We start from the raw sequence: 21,615 nt of genomic DNA on the forward strand, positions 1-21,615 counted from the left end.
CTGCTGTTAGAACAACATAATTGAATTAGGTGAGAAGAATATCATAACAGGGCGATCGCATGCTCCGTGTGTAGGCCTTACAACGGTGAGGCCGACGTTTCCTGACCCCCTTGCAATAGTGCCACTCTTTTTGTTTTACATTTACTGTACATCATACCTTTCCAAGCTGTGACCATCATTGTACAATAATACCATGGGAAATGCCAATAAAAACATAAATGTAGAAAATAACCGAGCTTGCTTTGGGCCTTTTGTCACACCACGACACAAGCGCTGGAACACTCTGAGGTCCCGGCATTGACGCTGCCACGATTCAGGTCAATATTTACAATAGGGTTCGACCTAATTTCACAGATGAAATGAGCCTGAAAGAGCTCAACTTATTCACAAAGTGTAATAAATGTGCTTGAATGTGATACCATGTACAGTATATATAGAGGAATGCTATATATACTATACTATATATACACTATATATTATATATATATATATGTATGTATATATATAGCATCCTCACGGCTTAGATATGCTAAAAGCTCACTGGAATTTATCGTAATCCTTTACCGTACAGCGGGTATCGCAGGGACCCACAGCTCAGCTCGTTCAGCTGCAGCACAGGCTGCCTGGAGCTCAGGGGCTTTCAGTGAATTTCTCCACACGGCAGCAGAAAGTCCGCGCCCACGGGCACCGGAAAAAAAAAACACCAAAAAAAAAACACGGCGAGCGGGGCTCCCCGGCCGCTCGCCACACAACACACGCCTCCGTGCCTGCGGACCTGAAACAAAGTCAGGCCTCCGAAACGACAGGATTCCCGCTCTCCCGAAGCGACAGAGAAAGAGAGAGAGAGGGAGAGAGAGGGGGGGGGGGACGGAGGGAGAAGGAACCATGTGAGAAGCATAGGGAGCAAGAGACTTGAGCGCATTAGCCTAATGGACCTCTGTTGTGCCGTGCCGCTCTGGGTTCAGGGCAGATTAGTCCGCCACGTCACCAAGAGCGCACACAAACTTGAATCGGCAGACGTACATGGAGGGGTGATCCACTCAACGCGAGCCACACCCATCCACGCCCACTGCGCAGGGGTAGACGTCAGCGTACACGCGTGAATAAATACATACAGAAGTACACGACCTACACACGGGTATAGGCCTAGAGGGACGCTTAGTTCATATCGATCTCTCATTAAGAGCTTGCTTCTGTTTTCCCCCCCCGTACTGTTTGCAACCCATCTTCCGGTCGACTGTGAGGCTTCCGTCTCACCTTGCACCCTGTGACATTCTAAAAAATGTGCCATGTTCGTTGGCGTCTGTGGCTACAACTCACAGGGTCCCTCGCGGGCCCGCGCGGCCGGCTCCCCGTTTTCGGTGCCACAGCTTCCCCTAGCGGCAGAGGACGCGAGCCCTCCCTCCGCCGGCAGACGGGTGCAGCCTGTCGGTCGTTCATTTATCAAGGCGTCCGTCCATGTTGCTGTCGTTTAATGACAAATGCGCCGTTTCTCGCACGCACGCACGCACGCACGCACATTTAGGCAATTCATCCATCAAATGACGGGCGGCTCTCAATTATTTTTGGAATTCAGTGAATGAATTCCTGGTCCAATCGGGAAAAAAAACAACAACAAAAAAAACCATTGATAGCAGCTTCATGTATGTTTATACACACAGAATGTTCCATTACATTCTGATGTTATTGTATTGTTCGAGTCAAACAGTGCACGGCGGAGGGCTTTCACAAAAGACAGTGTAATGAACTCAGCTAAAAAGACCAACAGCGAAGTGTACTATTCATGTATGTCAGACGTTTTTGCATTACATTAAGTTTAATAATAAACTTATAATAATAATAATAATAATAATAATAATAATAATAATAAGAAGAAGAAGAAGAAGAAGAAGAAGAAGAAGAAGAAGAAGAAGAAGAAGAAGAAGAAGAAGAATAACAGAGATGTGCCTTTTATTATAATAAGTAGCCATAATAATAATAATAATTACATTTAGCAGACGCTTTTATCCAAAGTCTTGTAATCTAAGGGTTGCTGGTCCAATCCCAGGCTCCTCCTGCTAGCATGCTGTAGTGTCCTTGAGCAAGACACTTAACCCCTAATTGCTCCTGATGGCTGCGTCCGTCGGTGTTTGAGCAATTGTAAGTCGCTTTGGATAAAAGCGTCTGCTAAATGCAATGTAATGGACGCAGCCATCAGGAGCAATTAGGGGTTGTGTGTCTTGCTCAAGGACACTACAGCATGCTAGCAGGAGGAGCCTGGGATCGGACCAGCAACCTTTAGACGATAAGACAATAAGAAATTATTATCATTATTATTATTATTTATGTGATCATTTGTGGTGTCACAAAGCCAAATGTGTGGTAACACTTAAAATATGGTATTTTGTTGTGCCTGCCTGTTTATTTGATGTGATGTAATAAATAAAATAAAGGTGATAAAGCTCATAAAGGTGATAAAGATGATACAGGTGATACGGGTGATAAAGGTGATATAGGTGATATAGGTGATATAGGTGATAAAGATCATAAAGGTGATAAAGGTCATAAAGCTGATAAAGGTGATAAAGCTGATAAAGGTGATAAAGGTGATAAAGCTGATAAAGGTGATAAAGCTGATAAAGGTGATAAAGCTGATAAAGGTGATAAAGGTGATAAAGCTGATAAAGGTGATAAAGCTGATAAATGTGATAAAGCTGATAAAGGTGATAAAGGTGATAAAGCTGATAAAGGTGATAAAGCTGATAAAGTTCATAAAGGTGATAAAGCTGATAAAGCTGATAAAGCTGATAAAGTTCATAAAGGTGATAAAGCTGATAAAGCTGATAAAGGTGATAAAGCTGATAAAGGTGATAAAGCTGATAAAGGTGATAAAGGTGATAAAGCTGATAAAGGTGATAAAGTTCATAAAGGTGATAAAGCTGATAAAGTTCATAAAGGTGATAAAGCTGATAAAGTTCATAAAGGTGATAAAGCTGATAAAGTTCATAAAGGTGATAAAGTTCATAAAGCTGATAAAGCTGATAAAGCTGATATAGGTGATAAAGTTCATAAAGGTGATAAAGCTGATAAAGTTCATAAAGGTGATAAAGCTGATAAAGTTCATAAAGGTGATAAAGCTGATAAAGTTCATAAAGGTGATAAAGTTCATAAAGCTTTGTCATAAGCGGATCACCGCGCTGCCGAGCCACCGCTCGAGCACGTACGCCATGTTGAGCGCAGGCGCAGAATCCCCCGCCCCGCCCCCCGCCCCCCGTCCTGACGCGCCGCAGAGCGTCACTTCCGCCACGTCACTTCCTTAGCACCCGGCACCGCTTAGCCACCGACTCTCCGCCGAGCGGCAACATGTTCCGAGCCGTGTTCCGACTGTCTCCTGCGGGCTTGCGGAGCGTGGCGCGGCTGCCGCCCTCTTGCTCAGGTAGGACCGTCCGTCACGGCCGTGTCGCCGAACGAGACATTAAGCTGAGGCGAGTGACCGGGTGAGTCAGTCGGTCGGTGCGCGCTCTGTCAGAGGGTGACATTGAGCGGCGCTGAATGTGACCCGCACGTTCCCCGGCCGAACGGCGGAGCTCCACACAAACAGACGTGGTTTCCTGACTAACGTCGGTGCGCTGGGGCCGAAGGCGCGCTTCGCCCGTGGGGCGGTGACCTTGCGGCGCCCCGGTCCAGCGCTCCGTTCCGCCGGCGTGATCGACTCCGGTCGGAGTAGCGGCGGAAGGCTCGCGAACGAACCGGTCCCCGCGAACGAAACCCTGTTCAAGCGACTCGGGCGTTTGGAGTCACTCCAGGCCAAGATATAGCGCGAGTTATCGGCGCGTGGGGAAATAATCGCGGAGTCGTCGTCTAAATTGAAGCCCGGCGAGCGAACAAGGTCGGTGCGTTTGGCATAGTTCGTGTTGAACGTCACCGATTTACACCTTCACATTCCACCAAAATGAATAGATTCCACAGAAATACACGACTTTTTCGGGATTCACTCGCCGCCAAGATGCACGGCTTTTTTTTTTTTTTTTTTTTTTTTTTGTATGGGATCCGTCCCGTGCGTCCTTCACGGCTTAGCAAATAAACGTGACGTAACTCGGCGATTCTTGAGACAAATCCGCGTTGATCGCTCGCCCCTCACCGGGAGCCCGGCCTCGTATCACCCCGCGGTACTCCCGCTGCACGGCGAGCGACTCGTTCGGCGGTCGAACCTTTCATCGGGGCGGGCGAGGGACCTTTGGACCTCACCGACACCGAGTCGTCTTCTCCGTTCCCGTGGAACGCAGCACCGCTCCCTGCTGCCTCTGGTCTCGACCCGATACGGACTTGCGGCGCTTTCTCCACCTTTGATTGTGTGGCCGGGAGCGTTCTCACCCTTTGTAAACAACCAACTTTTGCGCCGTGTCCTCTGTGAAAGTCACACCCTGCACATGCACCCCGTGGGCACTTTCTTAGGTCCACCTGTACAATCCAATTAAATCCAGTGCACCAGCTCAGCCGTGAATTTTGTCGTGATTAATGTTCAGTGTTTTTATTTGACTCTGTCATAGGTGAGGTGTTAACTCAATGATATACTTTCCCTGATACATTAGTCTGTTCCATTTATTCCTATTTTGTACCCCCACTCTGCATTACCTTTGAGTTGTTATTGTATTTTATTCTATATATTTTATTTTATTCTATAGTATTCGACTTACTGCATTACGTTTAAGGAATCAGTTAGTTAGGCAAGTAGAAATTTTTAGGTAGCCATTGTGCACAGTCTAGAACATATTGTGCGTAATCACCAGGTGCTTTGCACTGACATTTCATTGCATATATGTATGAACATATGTATATGTATGTGACGAATAAACCTCTTGAATATGTTTTAGCATCAAGTTCGTGGCTGGTGGTGGTGTTGTACTGAGCTGCATTATATTCAGAGGTGTAATTAATATTCTGTCGCCCTAATGTAAGTAAATCCAAGGACAAAAACAATTAGAAACACCTGTTAATATAATGTGGTTCAGTGCAACACCACATTTAACTTTGACCTCAGTCATAAGCATATCATTGAATTCACACATTTCTGACTCTGTCATCAAAGACGGAAGGAACGTTATAAACTTCATTAAAGTAGAACTCATGGCTGAGCTGGTTTATTGGATCATATTGGATTGTACAGGTGTACCTAATATAGTGCCGGTGCCTTGGCTCCGCTTTTTCCAGTTCCTTCCTTCACAAAAACACGTTTTCATCAAACTTAGACCACGGCACGTCAGCATGAACTGCCCTGAATGTAATTCTTTAGTTTTGTGTCTGTGGGTTTCACAGTTTGAGCGCCAGGCACTTCCTGCTGGAGAATAATAAAAATCATGTACTTACCTATATCCTTTACCAAATATTATAATACTTAACCTTGAACCTGCAATACTTTATTGGATAGAGAGGTGATTTGTCCAAAAATTGGAATGGCATTTCTTTATTTTAATTTTTTTTGTAGATTGTGGGCTATCTTAACCAGTTATTATCCGTTTACTTATGGCTAAACTCATTTAATTTGCTACATATGGCGTTGATTTACATATCTTTGATATTGCTGTAATTAATTGAATTTACTTAAATGTTTCCTCGTTGGGACTCTGATCTTGTGCTTTCCAGCTCCCTTGGCCTCCAGATGTTATTCCCATGGGAAGGTGGAGACAGATGAGGAATTTGACGCTCGCTGGGTGACCTACTTCAGCAAGCCAGATATCGATGCCTGGGAGCTCAAAAAAGGTGACTGTACTGCCCATTTCTCTTTATATCATTTGCATGATACTGTCTTCTAACATCTTAAAGTGCATGATCATAAATGCTCATACGCCTGTTGTTGCTCATTAAATATACCTCAAAAAAAGGCCTGCCCACTTAGGAAAAGGAAGATATAGCCTACTTTAAATACAGATAAATTAAGTTACTAAAACTTGTTTCCTAAAGATAACTGCTTTTAGAAAAAGATTTCTATCAGAATGCTTTTCCTCTCACCCTAGTACACTCAGCAGGGATGTGGTAAAATTGTAGTAAAGCTGCAGCACTGCAGAACGATATGAGGAAATGATAAACACGTACTTTCCCTAACCACAGGGTTGAGTCACAGAGTACACTGTCTCAAATACAAGCAACAGGCCTTTTTGGTATTTGGACCTCGAGCAGTCTTAGGTTTATTGCTCCCCAGTATCACATGCTTAGTATTTCTCTTCAAAATTGGAAAAACTCTCTGTGGGGACTCTACCCACAGATACTCAATCGGGGGGGGGTGGTACCACGTGGGACTGATTGGGCCGATGCAGGACCAAGCCAGCGCCGTCACCTGCAGCCCATGGCTTAGCCGTGCCCCCTTGTCTGCCACACATAAATCCTATATAAATCAAACTTGATGCAATAAGTTATACCACTGAAGTCTGGTGCAAATATGATTGTGAATTAAAGAGGAAGATTATCCCTCTGTTTGGTGTAATTATTGGGTTGTTGTGACTGGAAGGTCATTTGTTCCTCTGTCACCAGTGGATTCTAAATGAAGCACAGTCTGTCACCCATAATGCCCAAATTGACCACAATTGACATGCATCATCTTCAATGTGAATGTCAGTCCAATGAAAATTTAATATCATGACTGAAACTTTTTTCTTTTCAGAAATACAAATAGATAAATGTATGAGGTTGTTATTACTTGATATCCTTTTATATGGGACATTGACCACAGAAAATTACATAATAATGTGAGCTTTTATTTGAGTTTGTCACATAATTTGTCTGTTTTTAATTAATTTCTATCCAAAGGCATGAACACCCTGATTGGCTACGACCTGGTACCTGAGGCCAAGATCTTGGACTCGGCACTGAGAGCTTGTCGCAGACTCGATGACATGGCAAGCGCCGTCCGCATCCTGGAGGCCGTCAAGGTGCGTGACCATTGTCCATAGTACCTGGAGTACTTTGTCATCTTCTTCCCACTCACCATTTCACTTATTAACAGCTAACTCAGACCACCTATGACTGTGACGTACTGTACCTGTACATACATTCACCCACCTGTAAACATTCAGCGATTATTTATCACTTCTATTGTCATGAACACTCACTTTACCACATTTGGAAATTGCTGCTTGTGCCTGGTTCACTCATTGTATATATTGACAATTGTATTATATACATTAGTGTATATTTATAACATGCCTTACTTTGTTTTTATCTATAACTATTCACTGTATATTTGTATTGTACAAAAAATCGAGTCACTGAAAACTAGGGTCTTTGTTTTTGTGTAAGCATACTTTGCCATTAACCAGCAACTATAAATTTATTTTTCCATTAATTTACAATTTTGGGCTTATTGAGAACATTGTCTGGGGAAAAAGTTTAAACTTTTTTTACAGGCAAAAAGGGCAAACATACTAGAAAATGTTAGTGTTTTAATTTTGTGGGTAAAAAATTTACATCTGGATCGGGTAACCACAGTTATCGGTGTTACACGCTGTTCAGGCGTGCACCATCACACAACACATTGCACATTACTTGCCCACGACAGGGCCACCGCCATTTTGGTTTTTTTTATTTATTTTTTTTAATATAGAAATAAAACCTAAATAAAAACACTTGATTACTTTTCGTCTATCAGCGGTACAAAAATCGTATTTGTAAAATACTAAGCGTGTTATCAACACTTAATCGGACGCTAAAAAATTGAAGGTTTCTGCTTGTGTGCGCGCAGCAGAGTCACAGCACAGTCTGCTCAGCACAGGAGGAGAGACAGCTGTGGGAGACCTGAGATCAGGTGTAGATCAGGACCCGTCTCCTTCCATCCGCACTTAGCACCCGTGCAGAACGGCGCGCTCCAACTTGCAAAGCTGCCATTCAGTGTCACGCTAGCTCTGTCTTGTTACATGTACATCATGTTCAAGCTCCAAGGCAATGTCAGCGCTTCAGTTTTTAGGTGGGTGTGGCTAATTGCATTACAAAAATGATTTAAAGCCGGATTCAGATCAAATCACTTCTGTTTATGTCCCAAAATCCCTTTTTAATATAGTATTATGAGCAATAATGATTTTTAACAAAGACCTTAATAGTGTCTTAACACGTTATGATTTCCACTGGGAATAAATAAAATGTTATCATTATCTTATCATATTCCTGATTTTATTTTTTTTACAGGACAAAGCAGGTCCCTACAAAGAGATCTATCCATACCTTATCCAGGAGCTGCAGCCCACCCTGGCAGAACTCGGTATCTCCACACCAGAGGAATTGGGAATTGACAAGTTATAGTTTCCTGTCAAGGTCAGTCCACGTAGACTGCCTAGTTGCTGAAATATTGTTCATTACATTTTCAGTACGGAACAGCTTGTTTGGGAAAATTGCCACGGGGAAATACTGTAATTTAATCCAACCAACTCTTGGGTGACATACACGGATCAGCCACAACATTAAAACCAGTGACAGGTGAAGTGAATAACATTGATCATCTGGTTCCAGTGGCACCTGTCAAGAGGTGGGATATATTAGGCAGCAAGTGAACAGTCAGTTCTTAAAGTTGATGTGTTGGAAGCAGGAAAAATGGTCAAGCGTAAGGATCTGAGCCACTTTGACAAGGACCACGTTGTGATGCTAGACGACTGTGTCAGAGCATCGACAGCTCTTGTGGGGTGTTCCCAGTATGCAGTGGTTAGTAGCTACCAAAAGTGGTCCAAGGAAGGACAACCGGTGAACCGGCGACAGGGTCATGGATGCCCAAGGTTCATTGATGCACGTGGGGAGTGAAGTGTAGCGCGTCTGGTTCGATCCCACAGAAGACCTACTGTAGAACAAATTGGTGAAGAAGTTAATGCTCTGGGCAACGTTCTGCTGGGAAACCTTGGGTATTCATGTGGATGTCGCGTTGACATGTCCCACCTTTCTAAACATTGTTACGTGGGTCAGAGCCGTTTTGTCGGAACGAGGGGGACCTACACAATATTAAGCAGGTGGTTGTAATGATGTGACTGATCAGTGTCCCTGTGGTTCAATGAATACATATTATTAACGAACCCCACTTATATTAATCAGTTTTCTTGAAAATTAAAAATGAAATCTTGGCTGATAATGCATTTTCTTTTTTGCTCTCCTCAGGTCATTTGTTGTACAAAGAGACAAATCCCTGTCCCTCTATCTCTGCTGTTAATGATGTTGACTGAATCAAGGTCATTCTGTTGTGTATAAAATGATGGACATAATAAAGAGAGCAATATACAATAAGGTGTGGGCCTTTTGTTATTTTATTTTTTACAAAAAAAACCTTTCTTTATTTATGAAAATATCAAAAGGTGCTTTAAGAGTCTGTTTTGGTGGGATTTGATCGTTACATTATTTTACAATTTTCATAATTTAATAACATTATGTAATGACTTTGTTTTGCCAGTTAATCCGTATACACACCTATGATATTGATTCCTGACCTCTAAAACCTGTACAAATATTTCTTCCTTAAAACTTTAAATCCTCTCTCCTTATAATAAGCCGGAGAGCACACAAATGTAAAATGTTGGTTTAGCGTGTACTAGTCAGTAAATAAACAAGTGAAGTCCTGTTTGAATCTAGTTAGACTGTATCTCTCAAAATCCTTCAATTCGTCCAAACTGTTGTTGTTGGGGTTTTGTTTTTTTTTTGCTTCCAATACTCAAAATTAAAATCTAATTTAAAAGACGCACTAAACTAAAGAAAGAAAAATAAAAGAATAAATAAACAGGATGTAAATGAAGCTTTTAAAAGCTTTTCTCGCGGCAGCCACCAGGGGGCGCCAGGCCACCAACCGCTCCCCGGTGTCGTTTGACAGGTGACCGGAAGCGGAAGTAAATCACGCTTGACAGTGAAAGCTAGCCCGGGGAGCGCTAGCCGTTAGCATCATTTATGTGCCTCCTCTAGTCTAGACGTCAACAAGCCCCTCCGCAGGGCCGGCGGCCGTCATGGCCGTGCTGTGGTCCAGGGCGTGACGAATCAAAACAGAGATGATGAACGACATTCTGGAGGAACAGGAGAAGGATTCGCTGCTGGACGCTCTGCCCGAGACCCGGGTGCTGCAGCCGGTAGGAGGGAACAGGGGACCCGGGCTGACACCACACGGTCCTACCGGATCAGCATGTAACAGCCAGGTGTACATATACTGATTTACCGGATGAGCATTAACAGCCAAGTGTACACAGACAGTCCTACCGGATCAGCATTTAGCAGCAAGGTTGACACCACACAGTCGTACCGGATCAGCATTTAGCAGCCAGTTCTACACAGACAGTCCTATCGGATCACCATTTGGCAGCAAGGTTGACACCACACAGTCCTCTCGGATCAGCATTAAGCAGCCATGTCTACACAGACAGTCCTATCGGATCAGCATTTAGCAGCAAGGTTGACACCACACACTCCTATCGGATCAGCATTTAGCAGCAAGGTTGACACCACACACTCCTACCGGATGAGGATTTAGCAGCCAAGTGTAGACAGACAGTCCTACCAGATCACCATTTAGCAGCAAGGTTGACACCACACAGTCCTATCGGATCAGCATTTAGCAGCCAGGTCTACACAGACAGTACTACCGGATCAGCACTTAGGAGCCAAGTGTAGACAGACAGTCCTACCGGATCAGTACTTAGCAGCCAGGCTGACGCCACAGGATCAGCATTTAGCAGCTATGTTCACAGTCCACACTCCTACAGGATCAGAATTTAGCAGCCAGGATGACAACCACGCGTTCCTAGAGGATCTGCATCTGGCAGCCACACCATCACAGTTTAGCAGCCAGGCCTCATTTTGTGTGTTTAAAGTTGTCAATACCAGGTTATTTTAGTTAATTTTAGAAATGGGGTTTGCACTCGTCTTCAAATCAAACCTTCTGATACAGTCATAACATTATCTAGTGGACTTAAGAGTCTTGCAGTTCTCGTCACCAATTTATTAGCAGACTTGAATTTGGAATCAACGTGCTTCCCTGATGTTTGCACTCTGCGCTCTGCACCAGGGTCCGAGCAGCAGAGCTAAGCCTCCTGATGGATCCACCAGACCCCTGGAGAAAAGAGGACCTTACATCATGTCCAGGGTCCCAGCCATTCACCTCAAACTACGTAAGAGCTCTCTGTCTCATCTGCCACTTAAACATGCACGTAGTTATTATTCTGGTTTATGGCTCACTCTCCCACCGTGTTATTCCGTGAGTGCTGATTTAGCTGTTTAAAAGCGCCTTAAAAACAACTAGAGATTGCTGCGCAGATTGATGTACGGAAGAAAAATGTCCTTTGTGCATCTTCAAGGTCCGTTTGCATTTCACCCAGTGTGTCTGTCACATAAATTCCTGTTATTCTGATGGATAGGACTATTTGTAAGGACTGGGCCTAAGTGAAAACGAAACGGTAAACAACGTGTTTATCATGCGTGCCGCAGGGCGGGGCCGCATGGGAATGCGTTTTGTGATGCATTATAATTTCAGACACAACCACTGTTGCGTTCACATATTTGAACATTCAGTGGTTGTCTGCGCAGGATGTGGCATGGCTTTCAATGTCCGTAAACGATGTTGCGCCACTCTTGTTCCTGACAGGAAACTGCACCTACGACACGATGTATGTGCCAACATCCTATTACCTAACAAAGCGGCGTAGATGTCATGTTTTCAGCTCGAGCATCTCGAGTCAAAAAGCCCTGACTCACATCGTCGTCAATGTTCTTGCCTTGGAGCAAGTTCAGCGATGGCGTTCCTCACGTGCAAATCACAACACCGACCCCGAATTTAACCGGTTAGCAAAAAATCTCGTCGCCCGAGCCTGAACCCGTTTTCCGGTTTCCCCTCCCAGAGAAACACAGGGAGATGGCTCGGAAAGCGCTGAAGAAGAAGGCGCTGACGCCGGCGGGCCCCGTGCTGCTCCAGCCCCGACAGGGAGCCAAGAGGTGAGGGGGGGGGTGGAGGAGTGAAACGGGGAGGGACGAGGGAGGGGGCGAAGGTTGTTGTTGTTTCGGAGGGAATTCGGGTTTTACCGGTCGCTGTTTTGCTTGTTCCCTCTCTTCCTCCCAGAGCGATGAAGTACAACAAGGGCTACGCTGCTCTGAGCCAGAACGCCGAGGACACGCTGGTCGCGCTCGACTCCGACAGGTGACACAACACACACCGTGTCTCATTCACATCCGCGGGTGTTACAAGTCATTCCGTCACCTTCTGTTGCTCGTATGTGCCGTGCTGCAGCTCCCGCCCTAGCGTGCTCAGAGTTTCCTGCCAAAATTCCAGAAGTAGTCTTATCTGATCCTGCGCCGATCGCTTCCTTTTTCACCAGGAAGTTATGTGACATTATTCTCGTTCCTATGCCTCGCACCCCGCGTTGCTATGAAGAGAAGTTGTGCGCCTGTGAAAGATATAAGTCCATAAAATACGGTGGAAAAACGCTTTGTTTTCCGTTTTCCTCCCGCAAGAAAGAGCATCGACTGACAGTGGTACTTTAATAACAGCGCCGTGCTCTCCTGAGGTACCGTCACAGCGTCCAACCTGCGGTGACCCCGTTGTGTTTTGTACTTTTGCAGCGACGAGGAGATCGATTTTGAACAATATTCCTCAGGATACTCCTCGGCAGAGGTGAGTTGATCCCACGGAGCATCGTGGTGGGGGGGGCAAACAGGTTTGGCGGCGATCACATCAGCACCTCACGCCTGCAGGAACGGAGGCATTCGGCAACAGGCCACGGGGGGGGGGGATTGCGTCTTCATTTCCTTTCCGTGATTTCTAGATGTGGACATGGGAGAAATAAGTGAAGTTTTTATTAATTCTTCAACAAGAGAGAGAAAGAGAGAGAGAGAGAGAGATCCCTTTGACCGGCCAGTTAGTCTTGCCACTCTCTCTGCCTCATGCTCCCCTTCCCTTCCCTCCTCTCTCTCCCTGGGTTCCAGGTCCACCCGGACTTGAACCGGCAGCTGCTGAAGGACGGCTACCGTCTGGATGAGATCCCTGACGACGAGGACTTGGACCTGATTCCTCCCAAAGCCATGGGCTCCTCTGGGTGCTGCTGCGGGGAGGGTCCATCCTGCTGCACCCAGTGAGCCCACCACCACCACCACCACACACACACACTCACACCCCGTCACACACACAAACACGCGCGCACACACACACAGATAATGAAACACGCCCCTGGAACTCCCTGCGGGGTTGGAGCGCCGCGTCCGGGTCACCGAGTCCACATCAAAGCCCCGGTCAGATGTCGGGGCCCGGGCCTCGTTCACTGTGACGCCCCCGATGTTTGACCTTCTGGCTCCTCTTCATGGAACTACACAGAACGCAGACCCACGTCGGAAGCTCCATTCATCTTCTGAGAGACTCGCTGCGCCGCTCGCCCAAAAAGCTCCGGGGGGGCCTGCATGCGCCGGGGGAGGGGCCGGAGGTTAATTTACCGTTTGCCCCCCCCCCATTTCTGCAGGGCTCAACATTGTGACTCGTGTTAAATTGATTTGTCAACGTCAACCTTGGTGTAATATTCGAGGGAAAAGGGTGAAAATGATCAAATATGTTACAAAACCCTCCATTTACCATTTACAAAACAAAGATTGAAAGGATTAGGATTTTATTTTATTTATTTTTTTTTCCTTTTTTTTTTGGTGACATTTTGACATGAAACCTCTGCTTGTTTATTGGTTACATTCATATAAGTTGGTTACTTGCTTCCTTGGGGAGAAAATTCCACCAAATATAAAACTGGAGTATATACATTGATATATGTGTCAATTTCGATGTCCGCATCTGGCAGCCATGCATGGCTGTATCTTACCACAGGTGACGTGTGTGTATATACAGTATATAGTACAGTATGTGTGTATATATATATATATTTTATGTTTTATTTTTTTTCCTCTTGAGGTTGCACCGGCATGCTTCTACGTGGCTGTTCAGCCCTCTGTCCTAAGATATTTGTGGGACTCTGGCTTTGTAACTGAGGCGACCACTCGGAATGTTACCGTGGAAACCACTGTCTGCACAAATAACGACTCACTCATCCACTGCCTGTACATGATGTATTGTAAGGAAAACAAAACCAAAAAAAAAAAACGTGTTTCTCAAGGCTTTTTCAATGCCGATGCCTAACTTAACAATGAGTCTTTATATTTAAATGTGTGTGTGTGTGTGTGTGTGTGTGTGTGTGTGTGTGTGTGTGTGTGTGTGTGTGTGTGTGTGTGTGTGTGTGTGTGTGTGTGTGTGTGTGTGTGTGTGTGTGTGTGTGTGTGTGTGTGTGAGAAATTCCTTTGATCGTCTGGAACCACAATTCCAAAGGTGGGAGAGTTTGGCTGTAGCATAAAATGTCTTGAGGGTGTAAAAAAAAAAAAAAAAAAAGCGTATTTCTCTGACAAGCGACGCAGACAGCTGCCCACTCCCTCAGAATTTTTCTTGTCTTCATTCTGGCTGGAGCGTACAGGGTGGTACGACCTGGTCGTCAGGCCACCGTAGATAAATATCAGATTGATCACCGATGACCGAAGTCTCCCCTCCATCAGAAAGGTTGACGTGAAATGCTAAAAGTAGGATGATTTCCTGTTGAAAGCCCTCTGACTTGACAAGACGGGGCTGGGTTCGTTGTCTATTCATTTGGTGGAAGCTCGACTATTACCAACCTTGACCAGAAGGTCAAGGTTTGGTTTGGTTGTTTGTTGTTGATGTGTTTTGGGTTTTTGTTGTTTTTTTTTTTTTTGCTTGTTTGCTTTGTTTGTCGTTTACAAAGTCCCCTCTCCCCTCACGCAATCTCCCCTGGTCAAAGCATTGCTGAAGTGGCCTTAGGCAAATCACCGACTCCCACCCAGCGCCGCTGTGTCGCCGCTCCCGTTCCGACTCCAGGGCGGGCGCGTCCTGGTCGGGTGTCAGTTCTCCGGGTCCCGTCCCGCTGTCGCACTCGTCCGGTCTCCCGGGGAAAGAGTCGTGTTTAAAAAGACGTATGTCGTAGGAGCCAGCTGAGTTGAGGCTGCGCTGATCCCCCCGCCCTCGAAAGCATCCGTCAGCAGCGGTCAGTAGCAGGTACACTTGACTCTTTGCTTGTGCTATGCAACCGATGGGACAGTGTGTCGTCACCCAACGTGGTGACAGTTCACCTGTTGTTACTGATTGCTAAACGCAATAACTTGAAGTTGTTATTTTCACCTAGAAGACACTAACCTTTTTTTGTATTATTTAATGATGCCTCTTTTACTTTACTGAATAAAGTTCATTTATCTAAGCCTTGATGTGAAGAGATGATTTCGTATAATAAAAGACACTTCTCACGAAAAGCACCTTTTAAAATAAATAAATAAATAAATAAAGACAACATAGGCAGTCGTAGTTTTTCTGGTTTTACTTTAAATGGCCACAAGGGGGCAGAGTGTTTCCAACACAGATTCGATGATAAAGTCGTTCATTGTGGTTATATTATTATTATTGTTGTTGTTCTGTGTGAGTTTATGAGTCTTTTATTTTATGTATAAATGTTTCGAATCATACGGAGAAAATCGGTTTGATTTCATATTTTTATAGATTTAGTAATTAACAAGGAAAAAAAACATTTATTTAGCATCAAGTGTTTTTTGTTTGTTTTTTCTTGGTAGATTTCTTTTTATTTGGGATCGTTTTTCTCTTCGGAGTTTTCTTGGGGTTGAGATGAGATTTTGGGGAAAAGGGGAAACTATAAGTTGAACGTTTTTTTTTTCTTCTTCTTCTTTGCAAGACTGCCCTTACGTAATGGCAGTCTTGCAAAGTAAAGGCAGCGAGACTTTTGTTTTAAGATATTTTTTGATTGGAAAAATAAATGAATTAAATCAAAACTATATATATATATATAATTTTTTATTATCGATTTTTTTTTTCTTTCGCTTTTGGGGAAAGAAAAAATGATCAAATCAAAATTGTCAGTGCATTGTTATTGTGAATTCCGTTTGGTTTCATGGTACCGTTTGACGTAGCGATATTCCTGCAGATTCTTTGTGAGATTTCCCCTTTTTTTTTCTTTTGATTCGGGGCGAAAAAATAAAACATGAAAAAAAATAAACCAATAAACCGGGCAGGGCGGCGGGGGAGGGAAACCCAAAAAAAAACAAAAACAACGGCTTCATTTGTGTATTTATGCGTTATGTTTTTGTTTGTCGCTGTGTGTTTTAGCGTCCTGGTGTAACGGCAGTATTTGTACACAGCCAGTACTTGTTGCTGCCGGGCGTGGGGCGGGGCCCTGTGCGGCTGCCGCTCCGGAGGGGAGGGGAGGTCAGCCTGGGAGCCACCTCTCCGCTCTGCGAGCTCGCAGCCCGGGCCGCTTTCCACTCGCTCCGCGTCGTTTTTTTTTTTTTTTTTTTTTAATAAAGCCTCCGCGCCGAACGAGGAGCACCCGCGAAAGGCCCGGTTGGAAGCGTCGCTTCGGAGAGGAGCGACCGAGACCCCGCCCGGGCCCCTCCGAGCGTGCACGAGCCCCCGCCCGCTTCCCGCTGATTGAAGGCGCGTGCCCGACGCGAGGGAAGAGGAGCAGGAAGAAGGAGCAGACGAAGGAGGGATGGTGGACAACTCAGGCAGCGGCAAGGCGCAGATGGTGAGTGCCCCCCCCCCCTCTCTCTCGCTCCCTCTCTCCCTCTCTCCTTCTCCCCCGCTCCGGCTCCCCGGCCGGGGCCGCCGGGGTGGGTCACCCCGGGGTCGCGGTCCCGGACGGACGCACGGAGAGCCTCTACTTGATTTGCGCACGGATCTGCTCGACCTCGTTTATTTAAACACCTTCCTGCTTTTTTTATTTTGTTTTTTAGTAGTATTATTATTATTGTTGTTGTTGTTTTTTTTTTGTTTTTTTTTTGTTTTTTTTTTAAGGAGTTTGAGCACGTTGGTTTGACACCTCCACCCCACTTTTAATCCGCCCTAACACACCCGTTTGTTTTCCTTCTTCGATGTGATGTGATGGTGGTGACTGTACAGGACATGGCGGCTTGTTTAGACACTGTTCAGTGATCCTGTGTGTGTGTGTGTGTGTGTGTGTGTGTGTGTGTGTGTGTGTCCAGTTCCCCCTTTCGTGGAGAATTGAGTTGAGTAAAAACACGCCTCGCAGAATTGGCGTTGTTACCATTGCATTATTTATCATATCCCCAACTTTGGGGGAATTTCAATGACACACCTTTAGGCACCACGGCCTTGAATCAATCTCATTGAGACATGGGGTCTCATTCTCAACGGGGACCCGAGCACTGACTTGTTTTTATTCATCTGTTGACCTATGTTATTTAATATACAGGACCCAGAATCCCATGTTATGTGTTTTTCTGGGTTTGATTTTTGCCACAGTTCCAACAGATATGTGTAATCATTGCCCTTACAATTACATACACAATTTCATCCATCTATCTGTCTTCTGCATTTGTTTGTTTATATCCTGGTCGTGTGCGTGTTGTCTGCCCACAGCCCAGCATGTCTCAGGATCCCAGCGTAGGGAGCGCCTACCCCCAGGCGGGCTCCACCGGGGGGATGAAGCTGGAGGCTGTGATGGAGCAGCTGCAGCGGCAGCAGCAGGCCCGGCTGGAGATGGAGCGTAAGGAGAGGAGGCTCCGCGAGGCCCACATCATGTACGCCCAGCAGGTGGCCGCCCAGCAGGCCATCCTGGCGGCCGCCCGCGCCTCCGGGGCCAGCTTCATGGGCAAGAGTCTGGCCGGGGGCATAGCCGGAGGAGGGGCTCCCCCCCGGGTGTCCAACCAGAGCAGCGTGGACTCGGAGCGGGAGGATGACGACGACAGAGGGAGGGACTCTGTGGACGAAGAGGACGAGGAGGAGATGATGGAAGGCGACGAGGGCAGCGAAGACGACGACGACGAGGGCCGAGCCAGCGGTCTGGAGTTCCTCCGCAAGCAGACCCTGGCGCTGCAGCAGAGCGCCGCCCGCCTGCCGGCCCGCCCCTTCACCGGCTATGCGGCCTCAGCCCCCCAGTGGGCACCTTCGCCCCCCATCAAGGTGAAGCAGGAGCCCGACGAGAGCTTGTCCCCCGCGGGGCCCCACTCTGCCACCTCCCCCAACGGACAGGCAGACTGGGGCTTCGATGACCACTTCAAACAGGTTAGTGTGCCGCCGTGCGCACCCCCCACCCCCCCAAACCATTTCCTCCTTATTACATCAATTCCTGTTTTCATCTGTTCCTCATTATGTTCTTAAAACATACCATTCTAGCCGTGCATGTTTTCCATGTTGTCTGCCTGAGATGTTTATAAAATATCTCAATTGCCCCCCAAAAGAAGTTTTGACCCGTTATTCCTCCTCAGCTCATAATCTGTTGTCGCAGTTGTGCGATCTTTCCTGGTGCAGCCAGTCGACACAGAGCTGAGTAATCAAAACACAGATGTCCTTCTTCTGTTTCGTGTCATCTGGAGAGGGAGAAAGCTTTAACTAATTTTCCACTCTCTGGTTATGTGCTTTGTCAGATTGCTCGGGCCAGCCACCCAGCTGTGAGCTACTGCTTAATCTTGGCCGTGGCTCTAACCTTTCAAGGAGTGTCTTTGGGAGGCACTTCAAGTCTCTGCAGAGGTTTGACCGCCTGTTGGCTTTTGTGGCAAAAAAAAAAACTCCTAAGTGGGTACTGGCAGAGTTCCAATCCCTCCACGCTTACTCTCCCTTTGCTCTCCGTTTCTTTCTCGCTCCGTCTTTATGGCTGTGTCCCTGCTGGCACTGCACTCAGGGTCTGGTTTGGCCCCGATCCAGATTGCAGAGTCAATCAAGGCAGGACTGCTGCTGGGAGGCTGTGGGTGGTTGGCTGGCCCGGCACGCGGCTCTCAGGGGTTGGGAGGGTTAGAGGTAGAGCACAGTAGCTGCGACTTTACACCCCCTCCAGAGTTTCGGCTGTCTGCCAAGTGCACTTTCCCTTGAAGGTAAATATTGCCTCATTGCACTGTTACAGTGCGCTAGAATGCTAGCAGGGAGCCAAACCTGACTCCATGTGGTTTAGCCTGAACACTAGGGAAGTAAGTTGAAGAGGCGGCTTTGTTTGGCGCCGCTGAGTGATTGTAAAAAGTTGTAGTTACATGACAGTGAGCCGTGTCAGAGGACGTACAGTATCCGAGTGTGCCAGGATTTTATTGCAGGCTATTTAAAGCCAAATGTTTTTGAACGGCGCCCCTGTAGTCCACATTTCCAATTTTAGCTGTTGCTGTAAACAGTACAGGGTAATGGCTGATTTGGAAGTTTCTAACGACAAGCGAACAAGCCCTGGATATAGAGAGGCTGATGGGTAGTAAAAAGGAATGATGAGGTGTTGTTGTTGTTGTTGTTGTTGTAGTAGTAGTAGTAGAAGTAGTCATAGTAGTAGTAGTAGTAGTAGTAGTAGTACTACTAGTGTTTCATTACTGTAGATTTTTGATAGCTTGTGTTTTCATTTCAACTGTCAGCCAGCAAGATCAGAGGAGACCTTCTGGAACGTGTTGTACCACTATTGAAAGTGAACGAAATGGAGTTTGACTGCATTGTTTCCACCGATTATTCTTTCCAAAGTTGTTAGGGGGAGAGGGGTTGGTAGCATTGTCTGCCAGGCTGCTGTGCTTTGTGAGAACCTTGTTTCAGAACACAAGATCAGAGCAGCAAAGTTGTATTTGACCAGGACCCTCTCTGTGGCCCGGTGTCTTTTATTAGGAGGGGCGGGCCAAAGCCAGGGGGGGTGGGGGGAGGGGTGGCATTATGGGCCTAGAATTGGTCTGGCCTTTTTGTTTCCTCTCTTTTATCTTTCCTGTCATTATGTCAGCTCTGCAGTATTTAATGACGGCTCATCTCTTCAGGCAGTTTCAGGTTGCACTGATGTTGGGGGAGGGAGGCCATGGAAGCAGTAAACAGCGTTTTTTAAATGTTTTAATAAAAAAATAAAATAAAAATTACGTCATTGTCTTGGAAGCAGCCAGAGACGCGCCTGGCAGATGCTGCAAATGCCGTCCCTGCATTATAGTGGTGGTGGTGTTCATGGAAGTACATTTATTGTATTCTAAAAGAAGCAACAGAGTCGCACAGGCCACAGCCAGACATCAGAGGAAATGTAACTCAGCCTTGTGGTTAGATAAGATCAAGGGAACTGTAATTTTAATAAGGACTTGGCTCGACCCCTTGGTCCGTATTATCTACATTCAGCTCAAGTCGTAGAGTTGGTCATAGCACTTATTTTTCGCTGTCTTTCCAAGCGGCTCTCCTGAATCAGTTTGCTGCCATATGGGGAGGGGCAGACAGGAGTAGCTAGTGTTTTTCTGTCAGTGATATATACGCGTTGACCTCGGCCCTGCCCTAAACAGCAGAGTAAATAATTGTCAAACAAGAGGTCGGACAAAGGCGTCGCGTGGAGAGAGATCTGGGAGGGTCAGCGGGGCCCTGTCCAATGGACCCTGTTGCTCTGGCCCGAACCACAGCAGGTCACCCAGGCCAAGTGACCCCCTCTGTAATCCACCCACCCCACCCTGGCCCCACACATATATCCCCTCTCCTCCCTTCCCTGTGATAATCCCTCTGTGATTAATAGAGCTTTAATCATGCTGTGGGACGGTTGATTGTGTGCACCCCACACTGTCCAGTGTGGTCTCCGTGCCCAGTGCGGTAAAGCCGTTGTATGCTGCTGTGTCTGGGGATGGCCCCGCAAAAGGCTACAGGTGTTGGGAGTCGGCATCGACTTACTTCCTGTGGAACTCTGCCGCTAACAAATGAGACAAAATGGAGTCAGAGAGCAGGGCGAAGCAGTCGGGTCTTTATTTGCATTATTGTGCGCGGAGATGCTCCGGGTGGCCTCCTCGGCCTCCATCGTTTAACTCTGCAGCCCTGCCCTTGCCGATGACCAGGCACCCAGACCTGGTGTTACGCGAACGCTGTTGCATAATTTAGCTGTTGCCCCAGCAACCCATCAGGCAGGAAGTGGGAAGCTGCACAGCTGCAGCCCAGAGATCGATGAGGACCTTGTGTGAGCTTTTAGAGCCCTGAACGACAGGCCCTGTTCACAGGCCGTTTATGATGAATAAACGGGGCACTGTATGCGGCAGATGGGCCCAGAGTACACATTTTAACATTGGAATGTGGAACAAATGTCCCACGATGCCACTGCCCACTGCCGGGGCACCGGCGGGGGGGGACTGCTAGAAGTGTGAGAAAGGTGTCGGCCAGTAGCTGTCCGCATCACCACCCAGGCGTACGCTGCAGTGTGATCCCAAATTGTGCCTTCTGAACATCTTCGTCTCTGGTTACTCACATTCCACAACTAACAAGAGAGCGCTGAATGGTTTAGTTTGTCTTTCTTCCTGTTTGAGCTGGGATTATTGGTTTACTGCACTGGACTTCCTGTTATGCTGATGTAATGAGGCTGGAGCTGCAGTCTCCATCCTGTTAATACAAAGCTCTATAATGAAGGTTGTTTAGACCACCAGTGATCAGATGGCTGAAATTATATTAAACCCTTTGGTAAACGGTAACTCAATCATATGTGTGTTTATGTGGATATCTTAAAATTTGAAATAGTTTTGAGTTGTTGTTTTTTAAGTGTGTTTACTTTTACCAGCTTCTTCCAGGGTTACTGGACTGTTTCAAACCCTCCTTGCTGTGTAATAGCAGGGTGTGAACTGGCCTTAAGAGCTAGTCCACACTTGACTAAAATTGCATATGTTGTGTACACT

The 21,615-nt window shown here is 46.4% G+C and overlaps 3 protein-coding genes across 3 annotated transcripts in view; all 3 read left to right on the forward strand.

Moving 5' to 3' along the window:
* Positions 1–3,265: 3,265 nt before the first annotated feature.
* Positions 3,266–9,234, forward strand: cox5ab (cytochrome c oxidase subunit 5Ab). The gene is made up of 5 exons (XM_079998261.1): positions 3,266–3,415; positions 5,623–5,739; positions 6,784–6,905; positions 8,155–8,280; positions 9,109–9,234. The coding sequence occupies exons 1-4, from the start codon at positions 3,343–3,345 to the stop codon at positions 8,266–8,268; spliced, it is 426 nt and encodes a 141-aa protein (XP_079854387.1). The 5' UTR covers positions 3,266–3,342; the 3' UTR covers positions 8,269–8,280; positions 9,109–9,234.
* Positions 9,235–9,972: 738 nt separating this feature from the next.
* Positions 9,973–15,212, forward strand: fam219b (family with sequence similarity 219 member B). The gene is made up of 6 exons (XM_079997749.1): positions 9,973–10,061; positions 10,994–11,096; positions 11,823–11,916; positions 12,041–12,118; positions 12,541–12,592; positions 12,904–15,212. The coding sequence occupies exons 1-6, from the start codon at positions 9,984–9,986 to the stop codon at positions 13,051–13,053; spliced, it is 555 nt and encodes a 184-aa protein (XP_079853875.1). The 5' UTR covers positions 9,973–9,983; the 3' UTR covers positions 13,054–15,212.
* Positions 15,213–16,511: 1,299 nt separating this feature from the next.
* The window catches only part of LOC307228242 (AT-rich interactive domain-containing protein 3B), a gene marked incomplete at both ends in the record, with an annotated part of 52,857 nt that continues 47,753 nt past the window's right edge, over positions 16,512–21,615 (forward strand). Inside the window, 2 exons of the mRNA XM_079997854.1 lie at positions 16,512–16,547; positions 17,402–18,046. Of these exons, the coding sequence (XP_079853980.1) occupies positions 16,512–16,547; positions 17,402–18,046 (681 nt within the window). The remainder of the gene's footprint in view (positions 16,548–17,401; positions 18,047–21,615) is intronic.

Source organism: Zeus faber (assembly GCF_960531495.2).
Source record: "Zeus faber genome assembly, chromosome: 3".
NCBI lineage: Eukaryota > Metazoa > Chordata > Actinopteri > Zeiformes > Zeidae > Zeus > Zeus faber.

Bases quoted from the DNA above. Each gene is read 5' to 3' on its own strand.
- fam219b (XM_079997749.1), top strand. From the start codon at position 9,984: ATGATGAACGACATTCTGGAGGAACAGGAGAAGGATTCGCTGCTGGAC. The intron at 11,097-11,822 runs GTAAGAGCTCTC...TTCCCCTCCCAG, and splicing joins AGCCATTCACCTCAAACTAC to AGAAACACAGGGAGATGGCT. The intron at 12,593-12,903 runs GTGAGTTGATCC...CCTGGGTTCCAG, and splicing joins CAGGATACTCCTCGGCAGAG to GTCCACCCGGACTTGAACCG.
- cox5ab (XM_079998261.1), top strand. From the start codon at position 3,343: ATGTTCCGAGCCGTGTTCCGACTGTCTCCTGCGGGCTTGCGGAGCGTG. The intron at 5,740-6,783 runs GTGACTGTACTG...TTCTATCCAAAG, and splicing joins TGCCTGGGAGCTCAAAAAAG to GCATGAACACCCTGATTGGC. The intron at 6,906-8,154 runs GTGCGTGACCAT...TTTTTTTTACAG, and splicing joins GCATCCTGGAGGCCGTCAAG to GACAAAGCAGGTCCCTACAA.